The sequence below is a fragment of the Marmota marmota genome, unplaced genomic scaffold, assembly GCF_001458135.2.
Source record: "Marmota marmota marmota unplaced genomic scaffold, marMar, whole genome shotgun sequence".
NCBI classification, from domain to species: Eukaryota; Metazoa; Chordata; class Mammalia; order Rodentia; family Sciuridae; genus Marmota; species Marmota marmota.
Genome location: NW_026000211.1, coordinates 13,610,883 through 13,635,642, shown reverse-complemented (window position 1 = coordinate 13,635,642; position 24,760 = coordinate 13,610,883). Strand labels below are relative to the sequence as shown.

At 34.3% G+C, this 24,760-nt stretch overlaps 1 protein-coding gene across 5 annotated transcripts in view; it reads left to right on the top strand.

The window, feature by feature from the left end:
* Positions 1-24,760, top strand: part of Tenm3 (teneurin transmembrane protein 3) — a 2,471,519-nt gene that overhangs the window by 2,279,964 nt on the left and 166,795 nt on the right. For all 5 annotated transcript variants that reach the window (XM_048791931.1, XM_048791932.1, XM_048791930.1 and 2 more), the window contains exon 12: positions 4,273-4,510. In XM_048791931.1, coding sequence (XP_048647888.1) covers positions 4,273-4,510 — 238 coding nt within the window. The remainder of the gene's footprint in view (positions 1-4,272; positions 4,511-24,760) is intronic.

The following is a 24,760-nucleotide window of genomic DNA, read 5'->3' as shown; positions in this document are numbered from 1 at the left end:
GCAGAAATGTCTTCAATCAATCAGTACAGTCTTAGGAGTCTTTGAAGTACAAAACTTAGTGAAGGTACTAAAAAATCCAGAGAAATTTAAGCTAGAGTTCTTGCACTTCAGGATGTAAGTATCTGGTTGGGAAACAAGGCATGATTATGAATTAATCTTTCAATCAAAGGCAATATGGATAGTTCCCACTTTTTTACCACTTCAGTAATTTTTCATGTAATTCTTCACTAATAGTCATCCATTCAACAAGTGTTTATTGAGAATCTATCCTTGTGTAGTCTCTGGGAATCCAGAGGTGAATTAGACATTGTTATTGCCCCTCGAGAATTTAACAGGGGTCATGTTAAATTAGTTAACTATTTAGTTAGTTAACTATGGTACAGAGAAGAAAGTCAATAGAACCATGAACAAAGAACAAATAAAGAATTCTAAGACTAAGAGGCAAGGGAAATGAGTTCTACTTAAACAGAAGAGATGTCATCTTTCTTATAATTCGAAGTAAGTAGGATTTAGATATAGAAAGATGGAGGAAAATATCTTTCCAGATAGAAGCAACTATGCCTGAGAGATGTGGAGCATATTGCAGGTACAAGAAACTTGATTGGAGCAAGTATGAAGAAGACACGTGGAGGAAATGCATGCAAAATATATTTTTAACTACCTGTGACCAAATATAGCATTCATCTTTAGAGTTCATTTATGCTTGATAGGCACCAGGAAGCTATTTTGAGTTTTCCAGGAGTAAAATGATGTGTTCAGAGGTACGTTGCAGGAACATTAAACCTGGTAACTGTGAGGTCTGATTGTCACAAAGGCATATGTCCAAAACTTCTCCTCAAATCTGGGCGGTGCTCAATAATCTCAAGTCTGGGATTAGTTTAAAGCCAAAGGCTGCATTTGCTGTGCTTGTGTTTTTTATGTGAATCTTCCCCCTGTATTAGATTCTCAAGCACTTGTCCAGTCTCCAAATCTCAACCCTATCTGTCTCCTTGTGTCCATTTTGAACCTTGAGCATAACAATTTCCCTGAATATTCAGTTATTCTAAATGGGAGGACTTAAAGAATTTTGTCTTTATTCTCAGTAGCAGTAATAATAATATTTGTCTTAAGCAAACGTTTTAAAGAAACTCCAAGTCATGTAGCTGATCATTATCTCCCCCTTTCTATTGGCAATAAGATTATTTAGGGACAGAATTATTTGCTGCTTCAAAACTCTATAGAACTGGGGCTGTGGCTCAGTGGCAGGGCACTTGCCTAGCATGTGGGAGGCACGGGTTTGAGCCTCAGCACCACATAAAAATAAAGAAATAAAGGTATTGTGTCCATCTACAACTGAAACTATAAAAAAATCTGTAGAAATCTACAGCAGACATTTTGTCTACTAACCTTAAATTTGGCTTTATCTTTCCCACTTTAATTTTTTCTTTTATTCTGTCTTCCTTTCTGTCTGTGCTTAACTTATAAAAATTTATATACTAATTCTATCTTGATTAAGTTGGTATGAACAAATACACATATAAGCTACCATTAGCCTAAACCTCAAGAACTAACATTAACCCTAGTTAAATTCTTGGATTTTCCTTCTGTTATTCAGTCTACTACAGAACTTAAACTTCTGGCCACACAGCCTGTCTCCCTGGGACTCTGCACTAATTCTATTCCTTCAAGTTTTAGATACCTAGTATTTGTCATCTGGATTAGCTTTATTTATTAGTAATCCTGGTTAATCAAATCAAAGAATTCCCAACAGATAGAACACATTGCTGAATTATCCTGGGTATCACTGGAAATAGTGTGGATCTTTGCATGGTGTCTTTTACACTGTAAGTTATCAATAAATGCTGAAAAATGAATGAATGAACTAAGAAAAACCACAACATCACATCTTTGAAAACTTAAATGGAAGTTTTAATCACTGGATATCTTTTAAGAATAAGAATCCTAAATTAGCTTATTGAAATGTATGATGACAATGGATCTTAAAAATTTCTTGATATTCAATAATGGTCTTAATATTCAAAATGCTTTATTTTACCAATTATACAATGTTTTTACCTCTTAGAGACTTAGAATATCAGTGGAACATACAGTGTAGGTAAAAGTTTGTGGGATGAATGGTCAAATACATGATTAATGAATGGTTGAATGGATTTCATTTAATCCTTAGAGTGTATTAAGACCTTGATGGGGACAGTATTATTTCCCTCTTTATAGATCAGAAAACATGTATGTTATCATGATGCCCGAAGGTTAGAACTTAAATTTGGTTTTCTGAATTCTAATATACTGCTCTTTACACAGTATAATATTTAATAAAGACTTCTTTTACATAACATGTAAAATATAATACAATTCTTTTTTGGCACCATGCTTAAAAACAACATGAGGTCATCTGATCCTATACTTCCTTTTAGGCATAGTCTTGTTTCCATATTGTTTGAAATATTTCTTCCTTTTCTCCCTCTGTTTTTATTCCATTGACACCCACCTAATCTAGGCAATTCACTATGTCATTCTATAAACAGCTTCTAGAAATACACCTTAAAGCCATTCATAGAGACTCTAATCTGTGCTGGGGAAGATCATACTAATATTTAGATGATACCTGGATAATTTTTCATTATTTTTAAATTTTTAGTTTCTTTTTTCCTAATACAGTTAGAACTATATGTGATGTTTTAACCCTACCATTCTCTCAAAAGCTTATTTCAGTTTAACTATAGACATTCATAATTTATTGTGAGCACCAAACCAGTGACCCAAAGAGGATATGAGCAGTTTCTGGTATGGGGAACTTCAAGAATAGAGGCAGCACAAGGAATTAGCTCTGTTTTCATATACTTAGGTATTATATATCCCTCACTTCAAGAGTGAGAAATTGTTAGTTATTAGATTATATGATATGGATTATTAGAGACCATTCAAAATATGTGATAATTACTGATGTTATATGCTATGTGAGGAGTTATTTTTATTGTTGTACCCTGTAAAGAGGTTTGATAATACATATATTCATACTATTACATATGGATTCATTTCATGCATCTGGAATTACAGTGTTAGACTATGTTATTTGACTTAATAAGCACTGTTGGAATTCACGTTATAGATGAAAGATAGTCCCTGTGTTTCCTATTCTCTTTTAATATGTGCATTTATATTAATAGCATGATTTAATGCATCACTTTAAAATTATATTGCATTTTAAACTGCATTTAGTACAAAATCGACATCTTATGCATGTGGAACTTTAATAAGTTTAGCATTAAATTAAAGAGTCATACATCTGTTTGGTAAAATGTAGTATTTGTCAATTCTAGCATGTCCAAAGCTAGGTAATGAGATTGAAAAGTAGGTCTCAAAGGTTACATTAGTTTGCAGTTTTTAACTTCTGATTTAATAGCTTTAGGGATTTTACCATAGATACAACACAGCTTTGTGTTTATATTTTGAAGTCGTGGGGTCCTTTATGATTCTGTTCTAGAAAAAATATTTGTACCATTGACATGGCTTGAGTCTTTCTGGTCACCTATGACTTACTCCAAAATGTAGTTATACTACATACTGTGAAATTGGAAAATCTGTTCTGTGTGTGTTCTAATGGATGTAACGGTCATTAAGTATATGAGTCTTCTGACGTTGTAATCAGATGTGATTCAGTCTGTTAAGTATCCATGAAACAACATCTGCTTCACAGAGTGACCTTCTGCTAAAGAATACTTAGCGTCTATTAGTAGATCATAGTGCAGATCTGCCTTATTTGAAATGCACTAAACTAGAGTAGTCGACTGCTGTTTAGCAACTAGCTTGTAATAATTTATTGCAGTTAAATAAAGCTTAAAAAACTCCATTAAATAATTATAGGGATTATATGCATTTCAAAAACCTTTGTGTTCTACCGAAATTACCCATTTAATTTCAGGGTTGGTTTGTTAAAAAAAGCTAAAGTCTAAAGGCACATTAGGGGAGCTGTCAGATGCTGTTTTCTGTAGGTGTTAATAAAACCAGATGAAAAAAAAATCTGAAACAAATTAAAACCAAAAGCAATTTTGCCATCTGTTGTATATTAATTAGAACTTTATGTATCAAGGGTAAACTTGCTCTTAGAGAATGTCACTGAACACCCGCTTAATAGAATACTATGCAAATTTATTAGGTTACAGATTTATATGCAGTTTTTAATTCTAATTCGTCTACAGCAGATCCCCAAGAAATTGGTAGTGTGTATGGATATATATATATCCATATGAGTTTCCTTTTCTCTTTTTTCAGAGCAACCTGCAAACAACCAAGGCCAATCTACCCTGCAGCCTTTGCCGCCTTCCCATAAGCAGCACTCTGCACAGCATCATCCATCCATCACTTCTCTCAATAGAAACTCCCTGACCAATAGAAGGAACCAGAGTCCGGCCCCGCCGGCTGCTTTGCCCGCCGAGCTGCAAACCACACCCGAGTCCGTCCAGCTGCAGGACAGCTGGGTCCTTGGCAGTAATGTACCACTGGAAAGCAGGTAATGCCTGTGTTTGAGCCTCTTAGAGCATTTGATTGTTACACCATATGATGTACCTGCATAACTGGGCATATTCTACAGTAGTCAGCAAGCCATTTTCATATATAAAATTTAAAAAGAAAATAGTCCACCTTTTCCTTATTAAGAAAAATTTATTATACATAGATTTTCTGTGTTTTTCAGCTCCAGGTTATTGGTAATTGTTTAGTTGCAGGGTCAGTAAGCTTTCCCATTCTTTTCATACATTTTGTTCCCACCGAGAGAGGAGAATAAATGACCTCAGTAAACTTCTTCTTACTACTGTTTGTTTTTGTTTTTGTTTTCCTTTTCTTTTCTTCAAATTATCAGACTGGTAGAGAAAACAAAGGAGATATAAAATGTGATTTTCAGTCTCCTGACAGTTGGTTTAATGAACATATTTAACATCTTTTTGTTGTAGACATCCATAATCTCTTAAGACTATATTTATCTATTATATGGTAAAATCATAGTGTAATAATTAAGCACCAGTCAGATGACCATTTATTAAGGATATTTTTAGTTTCTTACAATATGGGGGAGATTGGACTTATTCTCTAAAGTTCCTTCCAGCCTTATTTCCTAAGACGCTCTATTAATTCTTGGACAGTTCTAGTAGAAAATTCTTCCTTACAGTGAACAAAAATGTCTGTCTCTAAAAATTTTATCCTCTGATTGTAATCAGTCAACTAGTAATCTAAAACTATACCAGACAGTTTTGCCCTATTTCTTTGATGGCCCATGGACCTCTCTTTGTCTTCCAGCGGAATGCATTACAATACTTATTACACATATACAGCACAATTTTTCATAGCAGATCCCCAATATACACAGTATATTCACACCAATTCGTGTCTTCATACATGCACTTTGGATAATAATGATCCTCACATTCCATCCTTGTTAATAACCCTATGCCTCCTCCCTTCCCCTCCAACCCCTTTGCCCTATCTAGAATTTGTCTATTCTTCCCATGTTCTTGCTCCCTTTCCCACTATCTTTCTTTGTCATTGTTCACCTTCTGATGATTGAGTGAGTTTCTGAAGTTATGACTTATAGCTCAAGCTGGCTGACAGGTGACTATCTGTTCATACAGAAGTGTAAATCAGTTAAAGCTGTGTTGAGCGAATCCATTTCAGTATTAAATACCGCTCAGTACTAAAATTTCACCTTTTACTTTGAACAGAACCTCAGTGGTCAGTGTCTCCTTTGTATTTTGAATTGGAGGATCTGCCCTTGGCAGCTTTGTAGCAAGATTCTCCTAACATGCTTGTTATTATTTATTTCTTCACTGCCCCAAGCTTTTATTAGACTCAAAGAAAGAGATATAAAAACTTAAAAAAACTCTGGACCCCTGAGAGAATGTCCCCCAAATGCCCTGCCCTGTAGAACCTTTGGCTAACTGCCACAATTAAATTAGCTGCTGGATGAAAAAATTGTCTCAAAATGAATGAACTGCTATTTCTCGTCATTAGCTCTATGATCTACGCCACTTATGCCCTGAGGATGAGCTAGTAGGAGGTCCTCACAGTTAGTTGTCAACAATAAAAATCTGTCTTTTCTTTTACTCTTGACCTAAGAACAAGGTTCCAAAGAACTCTTATCTTTTTATCTATAGTGTCAGCCAAGAGTAGTTGAGTTTTATTGTTTATTTTGTATTATTGAACACTCTTCTGGGAGAAATTAGAAAGAGAAAGGGAAGGAAAAGTAGACAAACAGCACCATTCTCTTCCTCTAGGACAATGAGTCATATATCCAGTTGGTTTTTTCCTGAGGTTATTAGCATAGAGCTAAATTTACCCAGTGTAATTAATTAGTACACACTGAACAACTAATCAACACTGATTCACTATTGTCATTTGGAAAAATTTTGTTAGGAAAAAGTAATTTTCCAGTTGAATCATCAAATTGAATATGGATAATTGCATTGTAGTTGACAATAATTGTTTTGACAAATATTTATGAAATATGTCAAATTAAACCATCAGAAACATGTCTAATTTTAGTGATGTTGTATAGCAGAAAAGCTTTGCAAACTGTCAATAAAAGAGTTAGTATTCCTTGAAGGCATGTGTTATAGTGAAAAGATTTGGAATAAATGTGAGAAAGAATTTATTCTTGTTATTCCTGAAATTATACTAATGAATATTGGTTGGAGGGAGATTTAGGAAAGGAAGTGGCTCATTAGAAGACAGTCAATCCATGGTACATGTGAAGTTATAGCTGATTTCTCCACATTCAGACCATACAAGAAATTATTCCTCAGGGATGTAGCTCAGTGGTAGAGCACTTGCCTAGTGTGTCCCAGGCCCTGGGTTTGATCCCTAGTACTGCCCTCTCAAAAAAAGGAAAGAAAGGAAGAAATCATTCCCAAGGTGACTAGTTACTGAAATTTTCTTCCAGTTTAAAGCAATACCATTAATAATCCACCAATGGAATTACATTATATAGTATTATGAATTGCTGTAGGGGAAAAAGCAGTTGATATTATCTCACTAATGAATAGAAATATAAAATAGAAATACAAAAATTGTGTATCACGTTAACAAATTTTAATCTGTAATATAGTTTTGTTATTTTCTCATTATCCATTGTTCACATTTTATAGTATTGCTAATCAGAAGAAATAATTTTTCAACTTGCAGGTACTCAGTGAATCAACCTAAGCAGTGAAGTGAAAATCTCCCACTGTACCAACACAGTACTACTGTGGTTTCTTTAATAGTCTCACTTGGTTGGAACTCTTGAGGTGAAGAACCAGTCTTATTTATCATTGATTTTTCCTTTTTTAGTTAAGGTTCCCTATTGAGTATGATTCTCAGGCTTGGTTTCAGCTATATTAACAACTTTATCCAGACTTACATCTGCCTTTAACTATTTTAAATCCAATGTATAGTTTCATCTATGCAAGTTATTTGAATCTGTACATATACTCATTAATTCTCACTTTTCTGAAACCGTCATCAAAAGGTTACAAGATATAAAGTATAAAATTCAGTTATATGTAGATAGAAATCTAGGTTTTCCTTCTCTTAGTCTCCTCCCCTTTCTCCTTTGAGCACATTTTCATAATAGTTGGTTATAAAATGAAAATCTCAGTAATTTGGAGATTTGCAGTTTATATGAATGGGTAGACAAAGCATAAAATATTTTCCACCTTGTCTTGTATTTCAGTGTAGCTTTTATTTTGATTTATTAGAAAGCATTTTTTCCCACCAGTTTCTTGCTTCTATAAAAATGTTTATTTCCTTTCTCTAATGAATTTAACATTTGCTTCTCCTGGAGACAATCAATATTATCATGTACTATACACTTCTACTCAGTAAATAAGTATCTATGGTCTATAATCGCCAGTGAGTTTTAGGGATACTAGAATCACATGAAGATCTAAATAAGCATTTGCAGTTGATAAGCAAATTCTTATTATTGTATCATTTTTCTGTAACAATCACTGCCTACACATAATACCAAATACTTGCTTATGGTTTTCCTTAAAATTCCTTTCCTTAAGCTATTTTTTCAGAGTTTGGATAATTCACTTTTAAGGTACTTGAAGGTCTATAGCTTGTTCTTTGTTTATTTTATACTTCAGCTGATTCAATATGTAATAATAGCTGCTGCAAGAATACAGAGCAGCTGAGGAAAAACTTAGAATTGACTTAGTATAGAGGTAGCACTTAAAGGTATAGTACAGTAACTCTCATTGAGAAGCCTTGACCTTCATCAATTGTAAAGTTAATTGCCTTCAAGTTCCTCATTTATATATGTGAATTAAGTAGCTTCGTAGTAACCTATTTGATGTTAACAAAATGGTTCATTTGTAACCATTTAATAAAAGATTTATTAAAGTCTTGTTTTATTATGAAGTCTACTTTGGCATTGATAGTTCATTAGTTATGTTCCCATAGCTTTTTACCATGCAGTTTATAATGCTTTGCTAATTATTAATGTATGAAATTGCATATTAGATTACATCTTTATTAGTGCATTTTTAATTTAAATATTGATGTGTCCTAGGCAGCTTTAATATGAGATCAATTGCTGCATCTTTTAAAAAGATGGAATACCTTAACAGAAGTATTGTTTACTAAGATATTATCCTTATTTCTCTCTTTTCTCTTCACTTTAAAATGGTTCTAGGGAAAGGCAAGGCAATCATACAAAAACTGAGTCTGAATCAGCCTTGCCTATAAAAACTGTGGGCAACACATTTTGACCTTATGGCACCAGGGGAAAACATTACCAAGTGAAAAACTGTGCCCCACCTACCTACTGAGAACCAACTACCATTAGGAAGGTAGTAAGTGGTAAGATCTTTCATAATTAAAGATATAGATAGCTTCAAGTGAAATATGCCTGGGAAGGTAGCCTGTTGACTTTAATTGACCAACTAATGCCATATCTTTTTGTTAAACATAGCTTGGGGAGACCCTGGATTATCTGGGGGGAAAATATCACACAATATGGAAAAGAGATACAAAAATAAAATAGTTAAGGTTACTGAAAACAAATTTCAAAATTGGACCTGGGCCTAAGTTTACTCATCTAAACTTATGATAATGGTCAGTTGGAAAACCAGGCATCATGGTACACACCTGTAATCCCAGCTACTCATATGGCTGAGGCAGGAGAATCACAAGTTCAAGGTCAGCCTGGGCAACTTAGCAAGACCCTGCCTAAAAATAAAATTTAAAAGATCTAGGGATATAGCTCAGAGGTAGAATACTCCTGAGTTCAATACCCAGTACCATGCACACACACACACACACACACACACACGTGTCATATTCTGGTTCTCTTAAAATATGGCATCTTGAATAATTACAGTATTTCTCAAAAGGTCTGTAAGGAGATATGTATGCATTTGTAACAATAATAGAAGGAGGAAATATAATGTACAATAATTTGCTAAGTGTCATGTATATTTAAGGCCTATTTCAAGTTGTCTCTTTAAAACTGCCTAGTAAAGCCAGGTACAGAGGCTTTGCCTGTAACCCCAGGTACCAAGGAGGCTGGGTCAGAAGGATCACAAGTTTGAGGCCAGTCTGGACAATTTAGTGAGACCTTTCTCAAAAAAAAAAATTAAAGGGTTATAGATGTAACTCAGTGGTATAGCATTCCTGGGTCTTAATCCCCAGTACTACAAATAAAATAATAATAATGAATTTTAAAAACCTACACTGTGAAAGGAGGATAATTCAAGAAGCTACTGTAGGCCTAATTCAGTGCCTAAGCTCTGTAGTGACCATGTAATTCATCATCAAGACTAGGACAGTTCTACAGAATAAACTAATATTTTTCTGGACAAAGAGGGCTGGGGTTACCAAAGTTTTGCTCCCAAGAATAAAGCTTATTTAAGCCTGTAGTTTCTTATACCTAGGCAAATAAGAATATGATCAAATGTAAGAGGTGCCTTTGGTCTAATACAGGTATGACCCTGGATTTGAATTTTCCTGATTTCTATTGCCAATTTATAGCAAATACTTTACCTTTTATTGACTCCTTCACAGAAAAAGTTTCTTTGACCTCCAAAACATGTAGTTTCCAAAGTAAATGTAATGTATTTGTCTATATTTTCTTCTCACAGTATCTAAAGAAAAGGGGAAACTTAAATTGAAGAGAGTATATTAAATATTATTCAAGAAGTTCAATTGTTTAAATATAAAATATTAGATTTAAAGGTAAATCTGTATTCACAAAAGTGTAAAACAAAATTAAAGTTTGGTTCTGAATTTATAATAAAGAATGAACTTCCATCCATGTATCTCCATTGGCATTATAATTGAGGCTTCCCAAACCATTCTTAACACTGAACTAAAAAGCTTTCATTCTAATCACATGTGAAACTAAAATTCAAAGATGGTCACTACAATTAGGAAAGCAAAACCATGATTTTTTAAAAATGTGAGATTATTATTAGCTGTTTGTAATATTGTAGCTTCACTTGGTTGTTTAGCCTAAATCATTCCAATAATTAAAATGAGAAAGTAGGCTGTAATAGTAGCTCTAAATTGAAGGTAATTCCCAGGTGTCAATATTGATAGATATTCTGAGTAAAACCTAGTAGATATAGTAGGGATACATGACAGTGTAACATCGTGAGAAGAGCAAGTACTTTGCTGTCAGATAAAACTGGCTCTTAACCCTAGTTCCACTGTTTTAACTATCTGTGTGATCACCTACAAATTATTTAAATCTGAGGTCAATTTCCAATGCAATAGCAATTCTCCACAAAATAAGGTTGTATTAAATGGAATAATGGTGGTAAAACCCCCTGGCACATGATAGTTGCCCCATTAATGTTTTTAAAAATAATGACCAAATGACAACAATTGCCTAGGATAAGGGCACCTCATTGGCTAAGTGTTGAATGAATATCATTTATCAGAGAGTAGCTCTCCTCTTTCCAAATGATAAGAACATATTTTGCTTTTGTTTTATTTATGTATAACTTTTATTTATATAGTAGGAAGGCCAGACATAAATGAAGCCTTAATTAATTTTGCCAGGACAAAATTTCTTGGTTTTCTCACTTCTTTTCTTGAAAAGAAGTAGGTGAATTCTTATAGGCAAGAACCCCAAGTCTGATAATTTTGTTCTTAGGAAGAAAAAAAATCTTCAAATAATAATGAAAGACAACTATTCATATACTTGAGATGTTTAATTAGCTTAAGTAGTAAATGTTTGGAATGAATCAATAAAAGCCTTGAAAGATGCATTGTCTCCACATCAGTCAGAAAGTAGACCCCAGTTTTATTTAAGGTGTTGAAAGCTTCAGGTGTATTTTGTGCCTGATGAAGGTACTGTACAATAGAGGGGAGTGTTATTTTGTTTAATTAGCGTGAACCAGTTTCTTTTTAATAGCAATTAAAACACCAAGAAAGTATGCATTAATCATTAACTATAGACCTTCAATTATTTCTGCAAGCATAATTTCACTAAATTGCAATACTGTATATCCTGGTAATGTTTGGTTCTGGATAACCAGTAATCTGGATAAAATATTCATATATGATAACCTTAATTTCCATAGTACCTAGGGAAATGAATTCTTAATTACTCCTGACACATTTCTAGTCACTTCTCTGTGAACATGATCAAAGTAAAAGGTCATGGATGCCTTTACTCTGGTCATAGTTAATGGCTGTGATTTAATCATTATCTCCTTCTGAATATGACCTCTTCATTTTGAAGCACCCTCATTCTCTTCCTCAGCAACTTTTTTGTGAGGCTGTTTTAAAAATCCCTTTGCCTTTACTAAATTGTCTGTGAATATGTCTCAAGCATCTTTACTCTGTATAGTTTTGTATATTACATGTGTGTGTTTTATCATTACCTAAAATTATTGCTACCTGATGATTTTATCTTTTCCTAGAATTAATTTTTGTTCAATTTTAAAGCTGTCTTTTTCTCCAGAATTTCATCCTCTGGTTTCATCACCAATTAATATATACCCTGTCAAAGATAATTGCTTATCTATTCCAGCACTTTTTCATTTTTCCTTAATATACTCTTGCCTATTTTATTTCTTTCTCCTTTTATTTCATACCTGAGGTAAAACTTGTTTTCTATTACACTATTCTGAGAACCTTTTCTTCTTAGCCCATAAGATTAAATTCTTGGACATGCAATTAACCACCTAAGCCTAATAAATTCTATGTGATAACCCCTCTGATTCTGCTCTGACCCTCTTTATGATTTTGTAACATCTCACTCCATATTCTGAACCACTTAAAATGCTACCACCCAAAATCATCTTATTCCAATTACATCCTATACTAATATACTATTGGTGCTTTCTTGTCCTGGTATACTGGGAAAGCATTGGGTTTGAGACAGCTCTCTATTAAAATCTCAACATCTGTCTAGCCATGTAACCTTAGTCTGAGTACTCATACATTTTTATCTTTTTTCTTCATAAAGATATAGCTCAATTGGTAGAGTGCTTGCCTCGCATGCAGAAGGCCCTGGGTTCAATCCCCAGCACCAAAAAAAAAAAAAAGAAAAGAAAAGAAATTTGGGGCTGGGGTTGTGGCTCAGTGGTGGAGTGCTTGCCTAGCACACGTGAGGCCTGGGTTCGATCCTCAGCACCACATAAAAATGAAGTAAAGATATTGTGTTCACCTACAGCATATTCCAGCAAACTGGTAGTGGTTGTATTTTTACATTGTAAGTAAACAGAAAAAAAATTCACTATGGCACCATGTTTAGGGAAACCCTTAAGCAATTTAGAAAGTGAGAAATTGTTTTAGAGGACATGTATTATTTTTGCAACATTATATATTCTGAATTATATATTGGTGGAAATATTTCCAAATTTAAGTTTTCCAAATATTCTCTCTGAAGTAGCTTTTTTTCTAGAAAAGCACTACTTAGACATTCTTGAATATTTTGAATGGATAAATTATTAATTTTTGATTAATATATGCTTGGTAGCACTCACCAACAGGGAAAATATCACCAAATTGGAACACTTCTTATATATTTATCTTATATTTCTTCTTATATATTTATCTTATATTATGGTTTGGATATAAGTGTCTCCCAAATGCTGCTGTGCTAATACAGGAATGTTCAGAAGTAAAATGATTGGATTGTGAGAGCTGTAAACTAACTAGTCCATCTGAGTTTGAATAACCGACTGGTTAGTAACTGTAGGCAGGTGAAGTGTGACTGGGGGAGGTAGGTCATTGAGGGTAGGCCCTGGAAGAATTTCCTCTTCCCTGTGGCCCCTTCCCCTGTCTTTCTCTGCTTTTTGGCTGCCTTGAGGTGAGTTGTACTCCTCCACAACTCCCCTTTCACCAAGATGTGTTGCCTCACCTTGGGCCCAGACCAGTAGAGTTGGCAGAACCTGAACTAAATCTCTAAAATCATGACCCAAAATAAACTTTATCTCCTCTAATTTGTTCTTGTCAGATATTTTGATCGCATAGATGCAAAGATGCTAACACCTTATTTAGAAGGTTTCTACCTCTTCATGTACTTAGCCATGAGACAACTAGCCAGCCTTTATGAGGTTAAAAAAATATTTTCAAGATCATGCCACAATTCATCCCAAAATATTGTGAAGAATCTTGTATTTCATTAAGCACACACAAATGCAAAATCCAAGAAGTGAGGGTATCACTGCCATGTCCTCTGCTTTTAACCTCCTCTCAGAATATCTCATTAGACATTAGTAAGGGACTTTCCAACAAAAGTGCTTAGGGCAGGCTCACTGCCATCAAAATATTGTAAAAGTTTAATATCTTTCTAATTTTTTAGATAAGAGGTAAATGCCAGATTGATATATAATAGTTAAAATAGGAGCTTGGAAACTTTTTTATCTCACTGGTTTATATTTTAAATAAGTTAAGGTACCTACCACACAGAGACTATGTAAGTTTTGGGGCCAAAAAGTCCTGTTTTTCCCCTATACAATGTTTGACAAATTCATTAAATCTCTATCTTCCTATCTTAAAATAGTAGATTATGGGGTTGGGGGAGTAATTCTGTGGTAGAATTCTTCCTTAGCATATGTGAGGCCCTGGGTTAAATCCCCAGCACTAATAACAATAAATAGTAAATTTCATAATACACACACACACATACACACACACAGAACTGAGATTTTGTAGAGCTCAAATTTGATAATATTTTCTTGTCATATGGTAAGTAGGTGTCCAATAAGCTTACTGAAACCCCTCCCCACTCTTTGAACTGATTGTGCTGTTCTGTTTTGTCATCTACTTCTTGTTCACTGTCACATGCACCTCAGGTTGGTAGTTAACTAGGATGCCTTCAGTGTTTCATACAATCTTTCATTCTTCAAAGATTTACATCTATACCTGAAATTCTTTGTTTATCTTGCTCATCCTTCTCAAATGTATTGAAAAAACTTTTTTGACAATTTTAGCCATAAAAGGTCATCGTTAATTAAATGAATTAATAATTCAATGGATGAAGTCTTGACCAATAGCACATAGGAATTTTAAGATGTTCTTTTTATCTGAATTTTAATATACTTAGTATATAATAACTACTATACCAACAGAAGATGTAATTGATATATTAAAACATGCAAGAAAATCTCTAATATAGATTTTTATACTTGAAGCCATGGCTACGACACTAAAATAACTAAAATGTGAAATAACTAAAATGTTAAACTATTTGAGCCTTTTTAATAATGGTTAAAACAAAAACAGTAATTTCTGCAAATTGTTGTTGTTCAGTTCTTAACATTTCCCCCAAAAATGCTTTTGCTTGACTATAGATGTGTCTAACTTAAATAAGTCATAATAGAAATGTTTTGTTTCAGAGTATAGCTTCATACCATGTTCAGCTGTGATTATATTTAATTTTTATATAACTGTCTTACTTGCTTAAGACTGCGAAAACTAAGTGTGAAAGTAGAGAACATAACTAAATGAATTGTCCTCCAATCCGCTTAACAGTCTCTAGTATTTTCCCTCCTACTTTTCCCAGAGATTGGTTAAAACACAATATTGTACTTCCCATAAACATGTTTTCACATTCAATATAATTATTAATTGTTAAAGTGTATAATGACAGATGTTGCAAATTTTATGTAAAATGTTAAAAACAGCTTGTGTCTCAAACACTTTTTTGAACAATTACTAATAGTTCATATTAACTCAGGTAGCAATAGTGAAATCTATCTTGTTTATAAGCTTTTCATTTAAGATATATTTCTTGCTTAGATCACCTCCCAGTGTGAAAGTTGTCCAAAGATAATAGCACATCAATTCAAAAGTGTAATAGATTTGAGACCACAACATGCTATCAGCATGAAGTAGTAGTTTATCAGTCTCACTAACGCACTGTGTCACAGCCAGAATCATTACATATTTGTTCTTTTGTTTTCATGTCAAAATATATAATTTACATCCTAATGTTGATTGCTTACAAGGGGTATGTTTAATTTTCTTATTTAAAATATTTTTTTAAAGTACGTGTCAGAATTTTAGGTAATAAAAAAGAAGAGCCATTTTAATTGGGAGTCTAAAATATTTTCTTTTTATAATTGCATAGTATATTACTATAAAATTTTATAACTAAATTTATAGTAATAATACCTTTATATTAGAAGCAAAATAATCAATCCATTGAACAATTCCCAGCACTTCTTAGAAAATTTATACATACATACTCATGCACAAATCTATTTTCCTTTTCCAGAATCACCCTTCTTAAAAATTATGATGAAATTATTAAAATACAAACACAAATATTAAATTTTAGTTTATTATTGATTCACCATAGTTATGTTTTACTATTTCTTAACTGTTTCACCTTTTCAGTCCATCCTTGAGACACAATTTCTACCTGCCATTTGCAAATTTTAATCTTAGAGCTTTTGTCAAGTACTTAGTGCTACATTGGTCACTGAAGAAGTTAATTAAAAACTGGTCCTCTTAATACTTCTTACTTTCATCACAGCAGTTGAGTACTCTTCTGGTGCTCCTGCTTATACCATCTGCAAAGAATGTTTTAAAATAATTTCTAAAGGATAAAAGAAAATACTTTCTCCTTAACTGTAATTTTAGGAATTCAGTGTGGAATTGTTTTTGCAATTAGGCTAGTATTTTGCTTCTATTTAACTTGAGTAAGAGAATTTTTGTCATCACATTATTTAATAGATAGGAAACTACCAGAGCTTTTACTTTTGTTGGCGTGTGGTAGCGTACCACTGTGGCGGGTACTGGGAAGATCACTTTGAGTGACAATACTTTGTCCTCAGCAATCTCAAAGAAGGAGAAAAGTTTAGCAGGAAGCATGTCATGCAGCAAAAATATTTTATTTCTTTTCTTCTCAAAAAAACAGATATATAAAGGGAGTAAGGAGATTGTATTTATTTATGTGCGTGTGTATATAGACAATGTATTTAAGATATTTAGTATTAAGGTTTCCAGAAGAGTCTCTGTAGGAGATAAAGAGAATGATTAATAGCTTTTCCTGGTATAAATTTTAATATGGGTAATAAATTAAAATAGTTTTTAGAAGAAAAAAGAATAGATAAAAATTACCCCAGTGAGAAAGGTTAAGGGTAGAAAAATAGCATTATGTAGAAAGTTATGAAACATTTTGGAGAGTTATAAATGCCCATGGTGAATTTTCAGTTTGGCTTATATATGGCTCAGAAGTCCAAGTATTAAGTTCAAGGAGAAAGGGAAAGAAACCTCTCCTCCTAAGGAAGGTAGAGTACCTTGTGAAATAGGGTACTTTGCTGGAGGATATTTTAGAAGCATATGGAAATACTGATACTATAGGAAATGAAGAAGAACCAAAGCATACTAGATGCTGGTGTCTCCTTTGGACATGGAGGATCAATAAACATGATAGTTAAAAGTTGCCCGAACATTAGAAAGGATAAGTGAACCACTTAAGGAAATCTTAACTAATCCGAGGATTGTGGGGAGGGGGGCGGAATAAAAAGGAGAGATGTTGAAAGTAGAAAAATTCAAAGTGTGATGACATAGAACAATGAAAAATGTTGAAGCCATTTGACTCTGAGGTCAGATGGTTTGAGCCTTATATTCTACAAATTTTATTTGTTCTAAATTAACTACTCAAAGGAAGCTACCAGCAGTGACTTTCTAAGCATCAGTCTTTTGAATTGATTTTCTGATATGTTATACAATCTTAAAGGGAATCTTGGCATTAAACTGAAGTAAAGATAACTAATGTGCCAATATCCTACTGCAGTGGTTCTCAAAGTGTGGTTGCTGGACCTGTATCAGTTGCTGAGGTTCCTGCTGACCCAGACTTGTAGTTTAACAAGTCTACCAGGTGATTGTCCTGCAGGACAAAGCTTTAAAAAATGGTTTCTCTGTCCATTTCTGCTCCTATTTGTGACCTAACCCTCATAAGCCTTACCAAAACTTGTGATTCTGTAATCTATTTGGTTGTACTGTTTTTGTGTAAAAGATGGGTTACTATGGAATGCCTTTTGCATACTACTGCAGGTACTAGTATGGATGGGTTTGCCCCTGAAATTTCACAGCAGGGTTTTTTAATATCTTAGGAATTTTACAGAACTTCTGAGGGCTAGCATCCTCAGCCAATAGATCATTTCTTTCCAAATAGCAAAGCATTTAAGCACAGTAAGTAATTGTACAAGATGTTTCAGGATGTTTTGAGAATAATTAGCCAAAAGGTACCAGAAACAATCAGGAACCAAAACGTAAATAAGAATGGGTAATTTTCTGTATAGATTTCCTTTTTTTCATTTTCTGTTTAATAGCTTCAAGAAATCTTATATTTCTTTTCATTATTATGTAAAGCACATACTTTAAGCTGCTTTTTTGGCCTTTTAATCAGTTATAAACATGTTGCTAAATATACATTTAACAGATAATCCAATTGTCTTTAGAACTTAAAATTCAGAATTTGATGGTGAAAATTCTGAATACTGATAAGCACAGGTTTTAAGTATTCGAGATGTTTGAATGATATCTTTTAGGTACATCATTTCTTTCAAATACATACTGACAAATATTTGGGGATGATTTACTTTCTGTACTATTTAATAAATATACTCTCAATTAAAAACTACAATATAGACACACAGTAACAATTAAATATTGTACATTTTAACAATTCTCTTTAAGTATCTTAAAATGCACTCAAACTGTCCATTGTTTTGACATCAGGTGTCTAAAACTATTTTTAACTCAGTGGTTAATTTTAGCCTTCATATATTTCCAGGTAAATTTAATCCACAAGTATGGGATTCATTTGCTTTAGATCTGAAAATGTCATTTTGGAAAAGTCGTTTGATGTTGAGGAAATCTTGTGAGACCTTTATTAAGCCTTTTAAATCCAGAAAGTTATATTTTGCCAGAAGGGAAAAAAAAAAAAAAACCTATACCTCAAATATTTCTTACCTCTCAAATGAAAACTTTGAAAAGTTTGTAAATTTGGCCAAATCTAGCCAATTATTCTTCTCACTGGCAAATTGCGTTTGAAATCAGAGTATCTAATTTGAAGAAAACAATCTGTCTCCTAGGTGCTTTTTATTGATTTGCCTACAAACATCAGTAGAAAGCAGGACTTCAGGACATTTTACTGAAACAGTTCACATTTGGTTTAGTGCAAATTAGGCCCTCTGTCCAACAAAAAATCTGGGAAGAGGAAGAAAGTGTCAGTATTTCCTTGCAGTAGTGCTTTCTCTGTATATGATATAATAGATGTGATATGAAACAGAAGTATCTTTCCAGGTGTCTGTATATCACTAATAAAGCTTTCAACTGTGCCGAAGGGACAGGAGCTGAGCACCAACTGCTCTACTCTTCTTATTCCAATCATTTGTTTTGTTAATCTCTTAAAAAGGTTTTTAATACCATATAAAACACTGAATAAAACAAATATCATCTATGCAGATAACCACTTACGAAGTTATTCTAATTAAAACTTCATTCAGTAGTTGCATACCTTCTTGTTTGACTTTTATTTTCCGTCCTAATATCCCCTTGAGGAAATGAGTGAAATCACTTTGAATAATGCTGTAACACATTTTCCAGGGACACTTTTCATTTGGGTCCCTATAATTTCTAACTTATTAAACCATTTATTTGACATTAGAGGAATAATGTTATTATATTAATCCCATGAACAAAAATACTATTATTAACCCATTTTTTTCTAGTGACATGTATAAGCTTATTACTCATTTAATTTTGTTTTTAATAGTAGTATCTTCTTAAATAAGCATTAACATATTGATATTATGTATGATGTAAAACTGAAAAACACATTCAAATCTAAATAATTTATCTTGCTTCTAAAAATCTTATGATAGTAATTTCTGTGGTTATTACTTTGAAAGACAAAAATCAATGAAAAGTGAAGTTACATTCCTGCTAAGAGATGGGGTTTTTAAAAAAAAGCAAAATATTATAAGATACAACTACAAGTGGCCTGAGATATGAGTAGACAGAATTGATGACTAAGTGTGTGGAAGTAACCTGATACACTGTGAAGGTCAGACATTTAAAACTTAACATTTCAGGCCAGGCATAGTGGGGCACACCTGGAATCTCAGAAAGTCCAGAGTTTCAGGCAGAAGGATCACAAGTTCAAGGCCAGCCTCAACAACTTAACAAGACCCTGCCTCAAAAACAAAAAAAAAAATTAAAGACCAGAGGTGAATTTTTAAAAATGACTGGTGATGCAGCTCAGTGATAAAGTACCCCTGGGTTCAGTCCCCAGTACCCAAACAAAACAAAACAAACAAAAATATGACATTTCATTTGAGGGTAGAAGAATATTTGAAATGAAAATGTTACTTTTGCCTCTTCTGTGCCTTCAACAAATAGATTGAAAGAAGGAAGTTGAGGTATAAGACCATAGAACTTATCTACCTTCAAAGGAAAAGAGGAAGGAAGGAAAGAAGGAGGGAAGGAAGGAAAGAAGGAAGAAAGGGGAGGGCGGGAGGGGGAAGGAAGGGAAAAGGAGGAAAGGTAGAAAGTAAAGCAAAGCAATAAAGAAAAGAATGCAGGATTCTCTGACAGGCTGAACCTGGGTGGGAGAGGGAGGGAGAATGCAAGAAGAAAGAGTAATTGAAAATTACCTTAAGTCCCTCAGTTAGTGACCCAAAGGATAGAGTCACTGAACAACAAACCAGAAGGCAAGAATGAGGACAGCAGGAAAGAGGAGGAAAGTCAGCCTTTGTCCTTACTAAATTTAAATTACATCATAGAACCCTTGAAAACTATAAACTAGAACAGAGATTGGAAACTGAAATAAAACAATTGGTCAGAAAGCAAATCAGTAAAGAAACAGATCTTTCCACTTACAAAGACCAAAGAGCAAGTATTAATTGTGCTTAGTATGGAGTAAGCCTGGCCATTGACGTGCTAGCCGCGGCCTGGCTGTGGGAGTTAATGCTGCGGTGCAGTTCCCCAGCTCAGGCTTGTTGTTGTTGTTAAATAGAATCCCCCTCCAGATTCCAAAGCCACAAAGCAACTGTTAGTGTTCAGTGACCTTCTGCACCAGCTGTCTTTGGGGCTTTGAAATTGATTTTCCTCTTCTCCGTCTCTGATAGTCTCTCTTCAAGTGTGCCTCTCTAGTTCATCACCAGAGTGAAAACAGTGGCACAAATAGCTGAGGAACTGGAGGCAGGCATCATGCAGGGCATCATTAGAAACATCAGAACAAAAATCAGCCAGCTCTGGTGTGCTCTGTGTTAAAAAGAAGCTGCTGCTGCTTTATTGCTGAATACAATGGGGAATATTCTCACAGGATTCACTTTTTTCATTTCCAAATATGGTCTGAGGAGTAAAGAAAATTTCTGCCTTTATTCTCCAAACCTCATGCGGATGCCAGGTCAAAAACCATATGTTTTTGATAGTAATTTTTGCAGAATGTTTTATATGTGAGAAGCATACTCCCAAAGCTGTGTGACCTGGCAAAGAGTCATAGGATGAGGAGAGACTAATGACACACAGAAATAGGTGACTTATAATAGAGAATTAGGTGACAAAATAATTTTCTCATGGGGATAGTCATTATATGTGCTTCATATAGCTGAATTTCAATAATTCATTTGTTTTTTCATTTATTAAATATTTGTAGGGTTCTAAATATAAAGGAATCATTATGTTGGATCTTGAAACAGGTACAAAGGATACCTGGGCTTAAAGACATTTATTAATCACAGAATACACTTCATCAATGTTTTTATTTTATATATTTCAGTGGAAAGGACATGTTGGCCTTTGGAAAGATGGTCTAGAAACCCTGTAACTCACACAGTTCTACCAAATCTGAAACCACACATTCTCTGACATAGAAAATAAGTTGTCATAGCCCTTTCCTACTATGCCCAAGATCTTTTTTACATTGGTATATGTTGTACCATATGTATTTTGAGGCCCATTTTTACCTGAAGGAATCAGTCCTTATTCAAATGACACCATTTATAAGTGGTTTAAAAATATACCAATTTAAACAATCTTGGCCAATACTTTCAATACTTACATATTAGAAAGCCATCTCAAAATATTAAAGGCTAGTAATTTTAAAATATAAAGCACTGGTAATCTGGCTTTTCTTTCAGTGTTTTATAATATTTCTGTGTTTATTATGTCCTATATTTCCCAGGCCTTTATCTGATGCTTTCCTGATATGGTGGTCACTGAGACAGAGAAGGAGGAAATGTATGTCTGAGATTTACAGTAGTGGGAAAAAAATATAATTACGTCCTGTTTTTTCTTGCAGCAACAAAAGTAAATTTATATATTAAATAAATTGGAGGTTTTTTCAAGTAAAGAGCTTTTCATTTCCCTTAATATTGATGAATAATATATTTTTGTATATCATATCTTTTTTTTGATTGTTTGTTTGATTTTGGTGCTGGGGATTGAACCCAGGGCCTAGACTCATGCTAAGCAACAGGCTCTTCCACTGAACCACACCCACAGCTCCTACATCTCTGTTTTCAATATCTCAAAGTTGCATTTTCTTTGAAGAAAAATAACAACTTGATAATTTTGAGCCTGCTGTTTGAAGGAGTTCCTTGCCAGGATCACCAGTCACAGTGGGTATGGAAATTGAAACTAATACCTAATTTAAAGATAGCAACTATCAAATTCAGATCCTGCACATAGTGGACATTCTTATTTTAGTGTTGAGGCTACAATCATAAACTTTTGGGCTCCATAGGCTCAGGTTCAAATCCCATCTTTCATTAAGAATTACTTAAATGACTTTAAATAAAGCTATAACATATTTTCCAGGAATGCTTCTCATTTTGGGTTCCCATAACTTCTAGTTTATTTTCATTTTTCATATTTTAGGATTTTGTTTATTTATAGCTATGACTTCTTTTTAAAATTTTTTTAGTTGTAGTTAGACACAATACCTTCATTTTATTTATATGTGGTTCTGGGGATTGAACCCAGTGCCTCACACATGCTAGGCAAGCGCTCCACAACTTGAGCTACAACCCCAGCCCCCAGTTATGGCTTCTTGACCAACATATTTCATTTCTCTGAAAGTCATTTTCTTCATCTGTATAATGACCACCATTTTATTTTACATATATATATATTGAGCAACTAATGTATGCTAGGAACTTTTTTAGTCCTGGGAATAGAGAGGTGAAACTTGTATTCTAGTAGAGAAGACAAACATTATACTTGTGTAGTGGGCATGTCACTCTTAGTCCATCAACTTAGCAGGCTAGAATTACAATTTTAGTTTTCTATACTTATGTTTATGTTTTCTCTTAAGCCCTAATTCCTAGAAACTTTCCTTTAGCCATTTTAGGTCCCTCCCTCCCCTATTCCATCCCTTCCATGATGCTCTGAGCACAGCAGGAAGCACCTGGTGCTTGGGTCTTCTCCACCAAGACACTGAGTTTTCTCACTGTCAGTCCCTTCATTTTCAATCCATGAATTATTGTGAGCTAGCCTGCATTCCTGTCTGTGAGGTTCCTTCTGGTGCTACTCTGGAAACCATAGAAGTAATATGGTTCATTACAATCATGCAGAGGCGCAGGAATCTTGGTGAGGCCCTCAAAACTATATCACCTACACATGCATGCCTCAGTTTCTCTCTGGGGACCTGTTATCTCCTCACTTTTCTTTCTTTTTCTTTTCTTCTTCTTCTTTTTTTTAATGATACAATGTGTTCCTTGACATAGTATCTTTATTTTCTTTATTTTTTATGTGGTGCTGAGGACCAAACTCAGTGCTCACACGTGCTAGGCAAGTGCTCTACCACTGAGCTACAACCTCAGCCCATCTCCTCACTTTTATAACTGAGATTTAAGGCACTCTTAGCTTCTCCTCGTGCACCTTAGAAGAGTCAAATCTCTACTTCACCAGGACTCAACCAGTGAAGCCAGGAGAAGAGCCTTTGTCCTGGAATACAGTGAATCCCTCTGCTCTCAGCCATTGCCTTTGGTTTCTTTTTCCTAGTCTTTAATATAATGGGCTATTTTTCTAGTCTAAGGACACTCTCTATTTTCTAAATTCTGGGGTTTTTTTCCCAGACATTTTGGGTATATCTCGTATCTTTTCTAGTTCTGCTTTATCCCGAATGTCCATATGGTACCAAAACTAGAGCAAGGGTATCTGTCTTGGTCAGAGGCCTATATACCTGATGCTACTCGGTATTGCTTGTTTCTATATACATGGCTTCATTGGGTAGCTTTCTGTGTTCATTTTCTATCTCCCCCACCCAAACATGGCATGGAAGTAGTATAAAGAGCCTCAGACTCCTATGGAGTCTTGCTACCTCTTCTGGATGCTGCCCATCAATCAGAGGGCAGGCCTCTCTCGCTGGGCTCTGTTGAACCCTCCCTCTGCTCTCGTTGTTCTTCTGCCTTGTTCTTGCCTGAAGATATTCTCTTCATCTAGAGGGAAAACTCTTTTTTTTTTGCTCACACTGTTTTTCTCCCAGACATTCTAGTTATACTCCAGTTCACTCCATTTCACCCAATAGTCTGGGTTTTAGAAAACCAATAGAGACTTGGACTATTTCTACTTTTCATTTTATTTCATCTCTTTCAGAGTCAATGAAATAAAACACTTGCTGGAATTGAGAAGGGTGAAGCACAGTAAACATAGGCAGAGGGAAAATATTTCAGGTGGCAAAAAACACACTAAAGTGTACTTCAAAGATTTAACCTACCACACAGGGAGATAAATAACAAGATAATAATTATAGTAGGTACTTTGAAGAAAATACACATGGTGATATGTTGGAGAGTAAAGAGGACAAAGTGTTGGATTGGGTGGTAGGTAGTTAGAGCTGGGACTTGGAGGATAAAGGATGGCAATACTAACAAGTCATTTTGTCCTTCACAACACTTTGGTGGCTTTTTAATGAAATAATAAGCAGAGCATGGCCCTTAGTAAGTGCATGGGAAATGGCAATTATTGTTATTATCATTGGTGAAGGGACAGAATGGACAGCTAGTTGATGTCATTAGTGATGCCATCATCCAAAATAAAGATGATGCCAAAGCCCACACCTGCAGGCTGAGTTAGCCAGTTGTTCCACAATCATGAGAAATATCAGTCCTTTCCTACCATTGGCAAAGGTGGTTTATTCAGCATCCTCTTGTGTTTGCAAGGACTTCTTACAGTGAAGTAATTTCCAAGAGGATGACCACAGGATCTCTGTCCAATGACGGGCATCTGTCCTGTCTTCTCCAAGATAAATTTTTTGCATCCTTTGTGCTGTTTGTATGTGTGTTGTTGTTATTGCTGTTGTTTTTAT